This window comes from Corythoichthys intestinalis, chromosome 21 (assembly GCF_030265065.1).
Source record: "Corythoichthys intestinalis isolate RoL2023-P3 chromosome 21, ASM3026506v1, whole genome shotgun sequence".
In the NCBI taxonomy this organism is placed as follows: Eukaryota; Metazoa; Chordata; class Actinopteri; order Syngnathiformes; family Syngnathidae; genus Corythoichthys; species Corythoichthys intestinalis.
Window position 1 is genome coordinate 19119760 of NC_080415.1, and position 14693 is coordinate 19134452.

Here is a 14693-nt window from a genome sequence, read left to right on the forward strand (position 1 = left end):
AATACACTCAAAGGGGGAACTCACCGTCATGAAAAAGCAGTGCCTTGTCAACGGGGTTTCCTCGCCATGGCTGCACGGGCTGTGGGGGCTAGCGCGCACACCGCTGGAAGAGCAAGTTCAAGGAGGGCACAGCAGCACCAGCGGCCCCCTCCCCCACGCACCACGGCCCTGACAGTACCATAATAAAAGTTGACATAATGGAGGGTCAAGTTATTTAAAAAAAAAAAAAAATAATACACATTAAATTAAAATGACTCGGCGAATGGAGATTAGTGAACTTTTTCCAACAGTAGAGGGCGGGCCTGTGATGCGTGACGTCACTCGTGACAAGTGACTATATAAAGGCGTGGCGAAAAATTACCTGGGACTAGTGCTGTTCTTTCATACACAGGACAGTAGATTTTGAATTGGAATACATAATGTTTAACCCTTTCAGGGACGGTGCTCACTAGGCATCCTTAAAACCATTAATCCTTTATAGGGAACGTAAGGAAAGTGAGTATTTTGGATCATTAAAAAAATATTTGGCGGAAAACACTGAGGTGACGAAGTTCTGCTCTGAGACCTCCAATTTGGCCAAATTTCAAAATTCTCCTATATGCATGTGTGATACATCATTGGAAAGCTTAAAATCTCAATTTTCAGGGGGAAGAAAACATTTAAACAGGAGGGCATTAAAAAAAAAAAAAAACAGCAAAATCCTAACTGGAGGTGAGACCAGGCGAGTGCATAATTAAAGGCGCCATTATTGTAACGAGATATCTCGTATTTACCTCTTTTCGATCCAAAAACTACATGTGGCATGTATCAACGTGTGTCAAGATACAGCTGTGAATGGCCACAGCCGGATTGTTTGGGGATTTTGTGGGTGAAACATGGTAATATAACAAGGGTCGTGATGCAGAAATCACAGACATCAAGGAGTGGTTGAGATTTTCTTTTTCATATATTTACTCTCATAAAGTTTTTTCCCCCAATTTTTCTTTGTTTGGATCGATTATTTATCATCTAAAATATTGGCAAAATGCGACAGTAACAAAAAAATACAATTAAGCAATAGTTATGAGGAAAATATCCGTGACTTACTGTATTTACAGAAAATTATTTTTTTCATTGTGAGATAATTTATTTAAAAGTTTAAAATATGTGAGTGAATAGTTTTTTTAATTTTTTTTTTTTTTTTTTTTAACGATACATTAGACATTGATTAATGATTCTTAGCTAAAAATGACAAGCATTTCGAATAATAAATATAATTACTTACCTTGTTTTTATGGCTGAGTTGAAACAAAACCAGTTGCGCGACGTCTGTAAACGGGGGTTTCCAGGGTAAAACGGACAAATTAAAAATATTTTGGGGGCTTAATGCGCCATGAATCTGCTATGGCAGTTCTATCAAACACAACAGTTTTTTTGGCTTAAAATATAGCAGTTTATTTTAAAGGGGAGTGCAAGGGCAGAAACTGCTTTTTCAGTCTTGTCTGTGTTTTCCGCCATATATATATATTAGCAATTTGAAAAATATTATAATCATTATAGTATTTTAAAAAAAATGTATTATAATAAATCAATGTATAAAGTAATGCAGTGTTAATAAAAACTAAATTACTACAATTAAAATGAATACAAAAAGATATACACCCTGGATACGGCACAATATAACACTCTAAAGTTTGTTTTTTCACCCGTAGAATTTAAGTCATTGCACGCCGTTAATAGCGATAGACGAATTCTTTTAAACTGGGGCGACTGTCTGCGAATACTCATGTTTACTCACTAACAGTTAGCCGGCCTGCTAACACACTATTCTACAGTAGAATACATTCTGGGTGCAAAATTTTAAAGTAGTGTAGATAAAGTCTGGATTTGTAGAATATGGAGTTAGTAGTATCAGAGGTAAACAGAAAAAACAAGCCGTTCTCCTCGCTTGAAAAATACAAAGTTTTAATAAAATCCAAATAAAATAATAAATAGATATAGAAATACATAAATAAATTAATAAAACACCGAACTTTTAGTCATAAAAAAAAAAAATCAAAACAAGAAACAAATACATGTATCAATGACTATACTTAAGTACAACGGTTGGCTGTCGTTCAGTTTACAATACTCAAGAATTGCCACTACTCTTCTACAGCATTTACAACAATTTAAGGTATGTTTCTAAATCGTTCGACGACTGGGAAACACTTTGCGTAATTGTTAGATTATGACAAATGAGATTACACGACAACTCATTCTTTGTTTACATTGTAGTGCCGCCGTGTTCAGCAGGTGGCGCTGGACGCTACCATCAAAACAACAGTGCGAAGAAGAATAGCTGACGTCATCTTCAGGCTAGTGACGGGATCTGTCGTTCACTTGAGTAAACGAATCCATTCCGGTTCGTTCAGTAAAACGATTCGTTCAAACGAATCGTTCAACGAATCGTTCGCCCCCCTCATCTCCCTCCCCACCCAAATGAATCGTTCGGTTAGTGAACGGGAAGTGACGTTGCCGAACGAATCCCCAAAGACCGCTTCGCAGTATAACTGAACGGGAAGTGACATTGCTTGGTCCCTCCCTCTCTTGCACATTGACCACTCGTCGTAGTTTCAGAAATGAGTGACAGGCGATATCATTCTGCTCTCAGAGACAGCCTCGTCTCCCTCCCGCTGCTGCAAAAGCGAGGGAGAACTTCCGCGTCGTTTGTCCTAGTTCTATGGGCTCAAAGTCATGGCTCGTGCTTGCATTTCGAATTAGGACACGGTTAAACATTTTCCTTTTGAGGGGGAAGTCGGGGTTTGGGGTCGGGGGCGCACGGACTTTCTTTAGCATGATCTTGCTCACATATACAATGCTGCTGCTAACAGCCAACGCGGCATGCCTGCTGTCACGAAAATAAAAATAAATCGAAAGTTTAATTTCTAATTATGGAACGGCCAACACATCATATTAACCTCTCGCTCTGTTGTATTTTTGTTTTTTATTATTAAGATGATCGTTTTGAATTTTTGCACTGGTATTAATAAATAAAATAATCCGGTCAGCTCCCTGTCGTCCCCGCATCTCAGATCGTCAAATGCTGACGAGAAATAATTGTTTGCTTTATGATTTCGCCTTTCTACTCTCATTAGTCTGTTAAGAAAAATGTAGACATATTGCGACATCTCCCGTGTCCGCGCGCTTTGTTTTTGGGGCGCTTGAGTAGCACATGATGGACGGATTGACATAATTTGTCAAACCAACCGACACCCTCTGACACGAAAAAAAAAAAAAAAAAAACACTCGGAAAAAATTGACATGTATATACAGTTTCATTGCAAATCAGTATTATGGTGATCATACTAAATATTATTTTTTTTTCTGTGCACATATGAGGTACATATCGCTGCCATGAAGCCTCCATATAGTGACAGTTCTCTGCCCGCTTCACTGCCGTCACGCGACCGCAGCTCAGGTTTTGCTTGCATCGTAGCTACGCGTGTTTTAAATTACTGTAAATTTGATAGTATATCGTCATAGGCACAGTCCCGAGTCTGTTGAGAAAAGTAGAACACTAAACCATGCTCGCTAGATTTGTGTGGTGTTTTTGTCTTTTTGAGCAGCATTTGATAGGCTCCACGTTAACAAATATGTGACAAAGTCGTTTCCTTTCATTTTATGACTCGTTCACCGCATAGTCATTACTGGAAAGTCAAGTTAGCAGCAAGCTAGGTCAGGAACCGGAGGACCGAATCACTGAACGGGAAGTGACAAAACTCAGTCTTTCCCCCCTGCCTGCACGCTGGCTGCTTATTGGCCACACGTGGAAATGAGTGACATACGCCATGATTCTGTTTCCGCTCCCTCCCCTGCCCGCGATGAGGCTGGCGTCTGATTGGTCGTGTGCGATGTCAGAAGACGCTGCCGCTTGCTCAACGCCCTCCCACGCAGCGAACAAGCGCCACCAACTTCATAGAACGAATCAGTGCAGATGGTGATTAGTTCGGTCTCGTTCACCCAAACAATTCGTTCAAAAAGAACGAATCGTTCGCGACCGATACAACACTACTTCAGGCGACAACATGGAGGCAGCCGATGAAGTGGTTGAGCTGGACGACCAGGAGAGCCGAAACGGTGCTTTTAAAATGAAGGAGCGGCTACAGAAGCGACATAAAGAGAGGCTAGAGGACGCCGAGCGGCGAAAAGAAGCCAAAGAGAACCTCTCGGTGGCCAGTGAGAGCGTCGAATACTTTCTCAGCACGTTCAACGACCAGCGCTCTGCAATCGAGGAGCTACTGTGCGGTTGTTTGGACGCTGATCAAAAGGCGGCGGCTCGGAGGCTTGAGGAAGCTTCGAGTAAAACGGTACAGTTGCAAAAGTTCCTCAACGACAGCATAATGTTTTTGACTACGCACGACCGGCGGAAAGCCCAGGTGGCCATCGAGAAGCTGCAGACGTCCCTTAACGAGACGAGAGAGAAAGTGCTTCCCAAGAAAAAATTCGGCTTCCGGGGTCGCACGAAAGCCTCCTCGGCCACTGTGGAGGAATCTGCGGTCGCTCCACCTGTAGATCCCGGTATTACACAAGTGGATGGAGATCCAGCTATTGCACAATGCGGCTTTTCTAACATGAGCGACATGGTCCTTGTAAAGACGGCAGAAGAGATCCAGAAAGAAGACGTGCACTTGTCCCATTTGTCCAACTGCAAAGTGCGGTTGTACGGTTCGCCCAGCACGTTGCACCTGAAGCACATCGACCGCTGCGAGATCCTCTGCGGGCCCGTGGCCACCTCTGTCTTTGTGGACTTTTGTGAGAGCAGCACCCTAGTTCTAGCATGCCAGCAGCTGCGCACCCACAACACTCAAGACACCTGCGTCTACCTGCACGTCACTAGCCGCGCCATCGTGGAGGATTGTCGCGGCATCAGCTTCGCGCCATACTCCTGGTCCTATCCCAACCTGGAGGAGGACCTCCGCGTAGCCGGACTGGACCCGGAGCGAAACAACTGGGACCAGGTGGATGACTTCAATTGGCTTGCCGCGGGGACGCCTTCGCCCAACTGGACAGTTATTCCGGAAGAGGACCGTAAAACTACCTGGGATGCTTAAAATCCCCTCCGTGCCTTGAAATCACAACTTTACTGTGATCTGTTAGTGCTTTGGTGTTGGAATGTATTAAAAAACAAAACTCCTGTAATAAAACACGTGATTATTTAATAAACTGAATGAATGCGTAACCTGAATTACTTTTGGGGGGTCTTATTTTAAAGTAGAAATTTTGAAAGTTATAGCTTCATTTCAAAATGATGAACTAGTGTGGTATTCAAAGGACGGACAACACCAAGTATAAATGGGCAGTATTTAAGTATGCAAATAGTGAACTTCTTAGACATAATAAACACAAAATTACACCGCTTATGAGTACAGCTGTGCCATATGTGATACCCATGCATGTAAGCACTGATAGACTTGAACGCACACAGGTGACTGGCATAATGGGTAATACTGGTGTATGAGGGAGGGCAGGCAATCTGGGGTACTTGTATTTATTTTGCTAAAGAACTAATGGCATTGATAAAATGTCTGCCTGTTTTCTCCACTATTACATATCAAAAAATGAAATTGTTTTTTCAATTTGGATTCTTTCCACTAAGATGCACTTGATGAAGGTGTCTTACTTAAATTGTAAATATATATATTTTTAATGACAGTGTACTTCAGTACATATAAATTAGGTTATTTATAGCTACAAGTATTCAATGATTGAATAAACTATTTCTCATATAACGTGATTATGATTCACTGTGCATGTTTGCCCATACCATTGCATAGAAAAATGTTGGTCATTGTTTTCCAAAGTAAAATCTGTTTTGTATTCAGTCTCCCTTCACCAAAGACTACAAAATTAAAATACTGCTGATACTAAAATTCCAATGATTTGTACAAATATTTTAGTCATGTTGTTGAACAATTGTGATTCATTAGTTTTCAAATTTTACATGTCTAATCCCACAATATATTTGATGAAGCTCTGTTCCTGGATTGTGTATCCAGCAAATACACAAGAAGTGGCTGTGTTGTTTATGAGAGTGCTGCTGATGTCCTAATGGCCTCCAGCAGTTTGACATCCGCTTTGTGTTGATCCTGAAGACCTGAGTCTGTCAATGACTCTTGGAATCGCGCCTTTTTCATGCTGCTCGTCTTTGGAGATGCGCATCATGGTAACCAGAATGAACACGTGATCACTCAAACCAATTAAGACCCACAGGGCTGTGGCTTCAAATCGGGCTCATCTTATGCGGGAGGATTTTTTTCTCGCAAATTGGATCAGGCCGCTTACAGGAGCTTAGCATGACGCACTGTAACTTGGTGTGTTTAGTCATGAGGATCCCTACAGAAATCTTCCTGAAGAAATCGAGCGAAGGGAAGGTGTTGAACCTGGAAGTTTTGGGGGGAACAATGGGGGTGGCTTTGAATGAATAACATACTGGGGTTCAACCAGGTCACGAAGGGAATGATCTCTGATGGATTATTGAAAGATCAAAAGAGACTATCAAAGCGCAAACCTGGACTAGGTTTTTAAAAAAGAACCATCCAGCAGTTCTTCAAGGATCTATCTGGACATTTTCTTTAAAGGACACATCCGTTTGAACAATGGCTTTGCTGAAGGTCAAATTCGATCTAAAAAAGCGGGTAAAGCTCGCCCAGAGCGTGTGGTTCCTGTTCTGGTTCGCCGTCATGGCCGGCGTGCTGGTCTTCAGCATGGGCCTCTTCTTCAAGATTGAACTGCGGAAACGCTCAGAATTGATGGACAACAACGAGAGCCACTTCTTGCCCAACTTACTCATCTTTATGGGCCTGATAGCGTGCGGCATCAACGCCTTAGGCGGCAAGATCTGCTACGACTCGTTGGACCCCACCAAATTCGTCAAGTGGAAGCCCATGCTCAAGAATTTCCTTATAGGCTGCGTGGTCTTCAACATCTTGCTGGTGGTCACGGCGCTGCTGTGCTTTATCATGCGCATCCCGTTGCAATTCACACTAGCTGAGGGCCTGCGCAATGGGATGCGCTACTACAAGGACACGGACACGCCAGGACGCTGCTACATGAAGCGGACGCTGGACTTGATGCAAATGGAGTTCCGATGCTGCGGCAACGACAACTACCGGGACTGGTTCGAGATCCAGTGGGTCAGCAACCGCTACCTGGATTTCAGCGCTAAAGAGGTCAAAGAGTAAGTGGAATACGGTATTCTGATGAATCTGATGTGTGATTTGTAGTGGTATAAATTGTATTTACAGTAGTGTAACCAATGTCAATTTTGTGAATAGATTAATATTAGAATTTGGTCTTTTTGGCCCTGACCACCGCTACTTCAATAACGGGTTACAGAGGTGGGGGTACTCTGTAGCTGAGTTGAGTATAAGTGGATTTAGGGTTAAGGAAGGTCAGAGCAGGTGCGTTATTTGCCAGCGTCCTTTTGAGGATTAGTGTGACAGAAATGGTGATGGTGAATGAGGAAGTAGGTGGAAGTTACTAGGCAGTTTTATCAAGGTGAGGAGTGAGAGAGTGGTCAGGATGGGATTAAGTGCGGAAACCAATAAGTGGGGTCAGACCAGAACAAAAGGGATTTTAAGTACATGGTGATACATTTTTCTCACCACAAAGTTATGTTCACCGGCTAATAAAAAATCAAAACCAGAGCTGATTAACCGAAACTCCTCACTCTGAATCAAAAGCAGGTCACAATGACCCGTGAATATTTTGGGTGTGCTAACAAACCATAAAATGGTTCATAAAAACTCTGCTATTCCATTGTAGATCGATTATTTTTCAGAGAAAAGAAATCTGATGCCCGTACCTTTGTCGTTTTCTCAACACTGGCAAATTATACTTTCTTAAAATTTGTTTTTCATTTGTAAACAACGACTAAACGTAGGGGGAGGTGCAAAGTAGGTGTGCAGCTGATGTTGTTCCAGTTTGTTTTAGTGTTCCCATCATGACTAGTAAATCCCCAGGATTATCACGTTAAGCATCAGCGTCTCGTCCAATCAACCCCACCAGGCTCTGGGAAAGCTAATTTGCGAACGTTTTAAAATGGTTTATATTGACAAAGAGGGAAAGTGGTTGTGTTTTGTGACATTTGTTGTGAGCTCATTAAAAATTTGACGACTTTGGTGGATTCTTTTAAGGCCCGAAAATGGATGCGGCTCTGCAAACTGACCCATATATTGTATTTCCTGTGCGATCAAAGAGGTTTACTCAGTTTGATTCTGGATTAAGTGTTTCCGACTTTGACCCACAAATGTCAGTCAACTGTCGCGGGATGTCCTGCGCACATTGCATTGTTGAGGCTCAACTCTATTTGAGGTTAATTAAGGATGTTCCTATAGCTTAGTACGCTCAAATTTTGAGGCTAGAAGGCACATACAAGTTGTACTCATATCAAATATTGCATTTTTTCCAATTAATTAATACTTTAAATATTAATAAATCATTTTACACTGTATAAAATGTCATTCACATGAATATATTTTTATTTGATCTTTTTATTTTATTTGAATATATTGTTTTCAATTAAAAAAAACATGTTTTTGTTATCCAATATTTTTTTATATAATGAAATACAATTACGTTAAAAAAATCAGATAAGTTAACTTTATTTTTTTACATTAATTGCATTATAAATCTAAATTGCATATAAAATATTCAATTATTTTTAATAAAAATGTTTTATGCATTTTTATTTAATTCAAATGCATTGTTTCTTTAAAAAATATTCATTTTGAATTACATTGGTCAAATATTTATCATTTTTAACATATTTTTATGTAGTCAATTTTTAATGGAAGAAAAAAAAAAAAACTTAATAAATTATCTAGTTAATTATTTTGATTTGTTTCACCGTTCTCTCTAGCCAGCTAAAAAAACAAACAAAACAAAAAATCACAGTTGTTATTTACTTTGCAAACTACAACATCAATTAACTTAAAAGAGTAGTGTAATTTTCGTATGTTTTCAGAGGATTGAAAAAAATTCAACCTACAGAAGAGGCGACGAATTGCTGTTTTTTTCATTGATATTTATTCAGGCAAACTGACTTCGACATTTATGTTATTAGGCTAACAACATACTGTAAAATGTACTATAAACACCAATGATGGTATGCTATTTGGTTCCTAGCCGCATCGGAAGCAACGTGGACGGCCAGTACCTGATGGACGGCGTGCCCTTCAGCTGCTGTAACCCAAGTTCGCCGCGGCCGTGCATCCAGCATCAGATGACCAACAACTCGGCTCACTACAGCTACGACCACTACACCGAGGACCTCAACGTGTGGAAGAGCGGTTGCCGCGACGCTCTTCTCTCCTACTATGGAGGCATGATGACCACCATCGCCCTCCTGGTGCTGCTGGTCACCATGCTAGAGGTCAGGGGACATACAGCAATGATACTGTCAGCAGGTTATATATAACCATTCAGTAACCACAATATTAAGGACCACGCCAGATCAGTGCAATGGATTCATTCTCATGCAGAAAAAATATGCAAAGCTGAATATTAGAAACCCCTTTGAGATATAAGTGCACGTGTATGAGGTGCTTGATTGGATTTAATTAGATTTTGGAGATTTACTTAATATTGTGGTCATTATGGCATAGTAGGGGTGTAAAAAGTCCAGCCTGGGGGCCATTTGCAGAACAAGCACATTTTTTTTATTGCCCTCCAAAGTATTCTAATAATAAAATGAAAGGTCACAAGTAGAACTAGAGTAGTACTACATGATATCACTGTATATTTGATTAAAAATGTTATAATAATAAATGAAAATAATGTTAAAAGGTATCAAATACATTTTAAAGAGTCCAAAACATGTTAATCTCCCAAAGTACCACGCAATATGAAAAAATATATTTAGAAAATGTTGCATCCTACAAAATTGAATTATTCCTTTAAAAAAACAACAACGACAAAAAGTTCAACATTGCAAGATATTATATTATTTTTCAAGTTTACCTTTACAATATAAGACATCACTTAATTTTTTAACAATGTTAAAGTTTTTATATGTCATAATAATACAGTAAAATACATATAGTATTTTTAATCACATTAAAACAATATTACTACGAGAGTATTTTTCAGTTTGCAATACTACAAGATAAAACACTCTAATAGGGGTAGCTATTGCTTTTCAATCAACAACACAAACATGATAATTAATCTATTGAAATTAATAATGGTTTTAGCATGTTCCACAAACACAGCCTGCACTTTTCCTCAAAATGTACACATGTATAGACCCTCCCCACAAAATATATTGAAAAAAAAAATCGTTAAATATTCATAACACAGTACGCATTGTCTGGAATGCTTGAGGAAAACGTCAAACGAGAACTTTGTCCCAATTGTGTCAGTGGAGCAACACTTGACCCAGCTGGTACTTCTATCGCCTGTTTCCTTTTCCTCATTTCCACTCGCATCTACCCCTTCCCTAAACAACCTAAAAATAATTCCTCCTTCCCTTCAGTATGGTGCCTCACGTATCCCTTAACTCAGTCACAGCCCTCCCAATTCAAATGGATTGGACGTCTATCGCTGTCAACTTTTGTGTTGTTGCCGTGGCCTACAAGCCAACATAATATCTGATGGTTCTTGGCGGCTGCTTTAAATTGGCCCTGAATTTGCCTGTCTGGACTGCAGACACTTTTAGGTAATGTCCTACAGACGGCAGACAACAGTTTGCTCTAGAAACCTGGTTAGAGGCGATTCCCTGGAAGCTGATCTACTTGGAGGAAGACCAGATTAAAAATGGTTATGCAAGTCATCTATGCTGGCACAGATAAAGGAGTTATCTGTGTGACTGCTCACTGTAAACAATATTAACCCTTTATAGGCAGTGCTTAATTTGTAAATCATAAGGTGCCGGAACGCAAAGTACATATGACAGCGCAGGGATGACGAGACGGGCACAGGTCCCGGAACATACTCAGAAAATGGTGCTGAAAAAACACACGCAAATGTCCACTTGCCATGCTCTGGGACTTACAAGCCTTAATTTCAGATAATATCCAAGGAATAAATGTTATGACAAAAATTTACTATTATTCAGGCTATACTGTGCACAGCATGAGCAGTTGCCCACATAACCACAGGTGGGACTTACAGTACACAGTCAGCAATTAGTTTCGCAACAGGTCTAAATAAAAATCAGAGATTACAATAAATAACACAAACCCATTCTTTTGAGAGTTTCATCCCTTCCATCTTCTCTGGCCCCAATGTTCCCACCGCCTTACAAATTGTGCAGCCCAAACCAAAAATTCCCATGAGGTTACTGGCCTGTTGCTCCAGCTGTTGGTGGTCCACCTGGCTGAAAGCTAGCGCTGTAGCTGAACCCCACTCCGGGTGGCGCTGAACCTGACCAGCTGCTGCTATGGTAACAGCCTCATGCCCCAGCTTGGCTGGCTGTAGGTGAACCTGGCTAGCTGCTGCAGCGCTAGCCTCCTGCTGCACCCGGCCCGGCCCGTTAGCATGATCGCTGAAGCTGCCCTCATCGCCGGTTGTTGCTTTTCTGACTCGTTTTGAACCATCTTCCTTCTTTTTGAAAAAAGTAAACGCAACTGTCTTTTCGGCATGCTGAAATACCGTTTGATCCTGGCTGCTTGCTCCCCAGATGCCACAAATTTAACAAAGTTTTCGCAATTATTATTATTTTTTTTTTTTTTGTCAGGGGCGTGATTTGTTGGTGCAGCTTTCAGTGCATCAACAAATCTCCGAATCTTTCAAATGAAATTACATTTTCATAAACAACTTGCAATTCTTGGGATTTGTTCTGTTTATTATTTATGCATATTATTATTTTATTTGATACATTTTTTAAAAACGTTTTTATATTTTGCTTATTTTCTAGACACGAGAGGTGCCGGATCTGCCCAAATAAGTCCCAGAACACAGGGAGGCCAAAATCAAGAGGTGCCCGATCTTGTTCCGGCAGGATCCGGCACAAATTAACCACTGTTTATAGGGCACTAATTGCCTGCCATTGACGACACTAGACTGGAAGATGAGCATTCACAGCCAGCCCTCCCAGTTTAAATGACTTGGTCTAGCCTTGACAATGGCAGGCAATAAGATAAACACTAAAAAAGAAATCAATTTCAAATTGTAAATGGGGGCCATAACCAGAGTGTATTGCTGTTTTTTAAATTCATTTTAATTTTATTAAATTTATTATTAACATTTTCCTAATTCATAATTTTATTTAGTCATTAAAAAATAAAAATACAATAATTAATAATAATAATTTAAAAAAAATAGAACTTATAAAAATTATATTTTCTGTCTCATACTTTCCAGATGTTATATCCATATATACAGACACCAGGTCTATATGGTTTTAAATTAAGTTTGTTTTTGTTTTCAAAAAACAAAAAATATTCACTTGCGCCATAAAGTGTTAAGGATAATATTGTACAATATTTTAGCAACTGACTGACGGCCATAGATTTTGTGTCAATTTCATGAAGCTGGGTCTCGGACCATAACAATTTCAAACAGTCAGAACCACAATAATCAACAGGAAGTAACGTGAAATCAACAACTCATATTTGCCCAAAATCAAAGTGAGGTGACCAAAAATTTGCCCCAAAATCACTTCATTCAGCATCATTCCACTCCATCAAACATTAGTCTACATGTTCGCATAATGAATGGATAGCATAGTAGGTTTCACATTCAATTTCTTCAAAAATGTCATTTTCTAAGGTGAGGATTAGGGTTAAGACGTGGGACAAGGAAAACAAAACCACAAAATTCCAGTGCGAATCTTATCAAAAGTATATAAGATTCTTTGTAGACATGTGCAATGGGTGGCTATTTATTCACAGAGGTGTAGAATTTTGTGTTTGTTCAGCCTTGGTGTAGTTATAGTTTTAACCAGAATGAGAAACAGGTCAATAAAAAAAATCTATTTAAGCCACATTTTTGCCATCCTGTTGCAGGTGGCAGTGACGGCAGGCTTGCAGTATGTCGACAGCTCACTGTCAACTCTCGCCAACCCCGAGGACCCAGAGAGCGAGAGTGAGGGTTGGCTCCTGGAGAAGACGGTCAAGGAGACATTCACCGACATTATGGCCAAAATGAAGGCCATGGGCAAAGGTGGCAAAGTGGAGGAGGGAGGCGAAGAGGGTGGCGTGGCCACTGTGAGCTGAGCCGGCTATCAATTCACAGCACGCCCTGCCAAAACTGACACCGCTACCACCCCGAAAGGAATTAATGATGTTTTTTTTTTTTATTGGCTCCTTGCAGGAAATCTACTGTACATAGTGAATACCGAGGCGTAGTTAACCATCTGCAATTTAGATCAAATCAAAACACTTTGGATGGGGATGGTGGTTACCGTGCAACCCCCCTGTCGCAGCAACTCGAGATATTCAAGGGCCATTTGAAGAGAAAGGCTATATATTTTTGTTAATCGGAATACAACACCGTCAATGAATTTGGCAGCTAAATATTTACCCTCCCAAAAAACAGCCCCTAACATCCTCAACATACTGTCATTCAGTCTCTGTATATTTAACAACAGGGTGGCGTGGCGGTCTTTGTACATAGTGTAGAAAATGTGAAGATTTAACCTTTTTTAAAAAAATAAATATCACATCATTTGTTAATATATAAATATACAAATGTAAACATATAAATTTCAATGTAAATGTGTATATGGGCTGTGTGTTTAGAAAACAGGAAAAACGAATAAAATGACTGTAGAGTTTGTGTGAGAAAATGCGGTGGTCTTGTCGTCTTTTGACTTTGAGCCTTCGCGTCAAGGAGGCCCGAGACACAGCGAGGGCCACAAGGCTCCCGATTAAGTCGACAACCGGATCAAGGCAATTATGCTCTTTACTGCTTTCACATGCACGGACATGGGATGACTCTTCACATGCTCTGACTGAACAAGTATGTGTGTGTAAAAACAAGAGTGGTTTGTGCGACCGTGTACGACCTTTAAATTTCGTATTTTTACGTGGATGTGAAGTTCATGAAATAACGAGTTACAGCACCTGTTTTTCACATGGATTAAAGATTAAGGTTGAATTTTATCTTAACGACGCAGAACCTGAATGCAATACAGTTGAAATACGTGTTTTTATGCCCTTTTCACCTAAAAAATTCATGTTACGCACATATACAGTATGTATAAAAATTCTGACATTTGGAGATGAATGTTTTTTATATGGACATATGTTACATCTACAGGAAAAGTGAAGAAAATGTGTGTAAATGCCTAATGTGTGTTTGCCGTGTAACCAAAGAAATTATTAATTGTGGGGAAAAAAACCTCACAATAATGGAGAATTCATGTTTTTAATCGGGTAGAGACCAATGTTTTTAAACAAATTTTGCTCCACGATGGCTTCCATACTTATTACAAAATGTTTGGAGTAAATTAGTTTGGATTTTGTAGCTGTTTACATTCTACATTCATCGCCGTTCCCTGATGCAGTAAAGGTGAAAGAGGCTGACTCTTCTTTGCACGGTATTTCGGTTGGCTCCAAATCACATAAAAGCAGCACTGAGTAGATAAGGAGCCTAATCGGATTTGAGATTAGCCTGAGCCCCCCTCAACCAGGTGAGCGGCTGATGTCCTGCCGCCAGCACGTATACGTCACGTACATGCAAGTGTCAATGGGGGCTGGGCATGGAGAGGCAAGAAAAAACAAAACGGA

The 14693-nt window shown here is 40.2% G+C and overlaps 3 protein-coding genes across 3 annotated transcripts in view; 2 read left to right on the forward strand and 1 right to left on the reverse strand.

The window, feature by feature from the left end:
- bicral (BICRA like chromatin remodeling complex associated protein) overlaps window positions 1-676 on the reverse strand; it is a 15119-nt gene extending 14443 nt beyond the window's left edge. The window contains exon 1 of the mRNA XM_057825458.1: window positions 25-676. The gene's annotated coding sequence lies outside the window, so the exon portion shown is untranslated. The remainder of the gene's footprint in view (window positions 1-24) is intronic.
- Window positions 431-5835, forward strand: tbcc (tubulin folding cofactor C). Its single transcript, XM_057825463.1, has 3 exons — window positions 431-495; window positions 2257-2336; window positions 4039-5835. The coding sequence occupies exon 3, from the start codon at window positions 4047-4049 to the stop codon at window positions 5070-5072; it is 1026 nt and encodes a 341-aa protein (XP_057681446.1). The 5' UTR covers window positions 431-495; window positions 2257-2336; window positions 4039-4046; the 3' UTR covers window positions 5073-5835.
- Window positions 5836-6343: 508 nt separating this feature from the next.
- prph2a (peripherin 2a (retinal degeneration, slow)) lies at window positions 6344-14693 on the forward strand. Its single transcript, XM_057825462.1, has 3 exons — window positions 6344-7198; window positions 9148-9394; window positions 12969-14693. The coding sequence occupies exons 1-3, from the start codon at window positions 6618-6620 to the stop codon at window positions 13176-13178; spliced, it is 1038 nt and encodes a 345-aa protein (XP_057681445.1). The 5' UTR covers window positions 6344-6617; the 3' UTR covers window positions 13179-14693.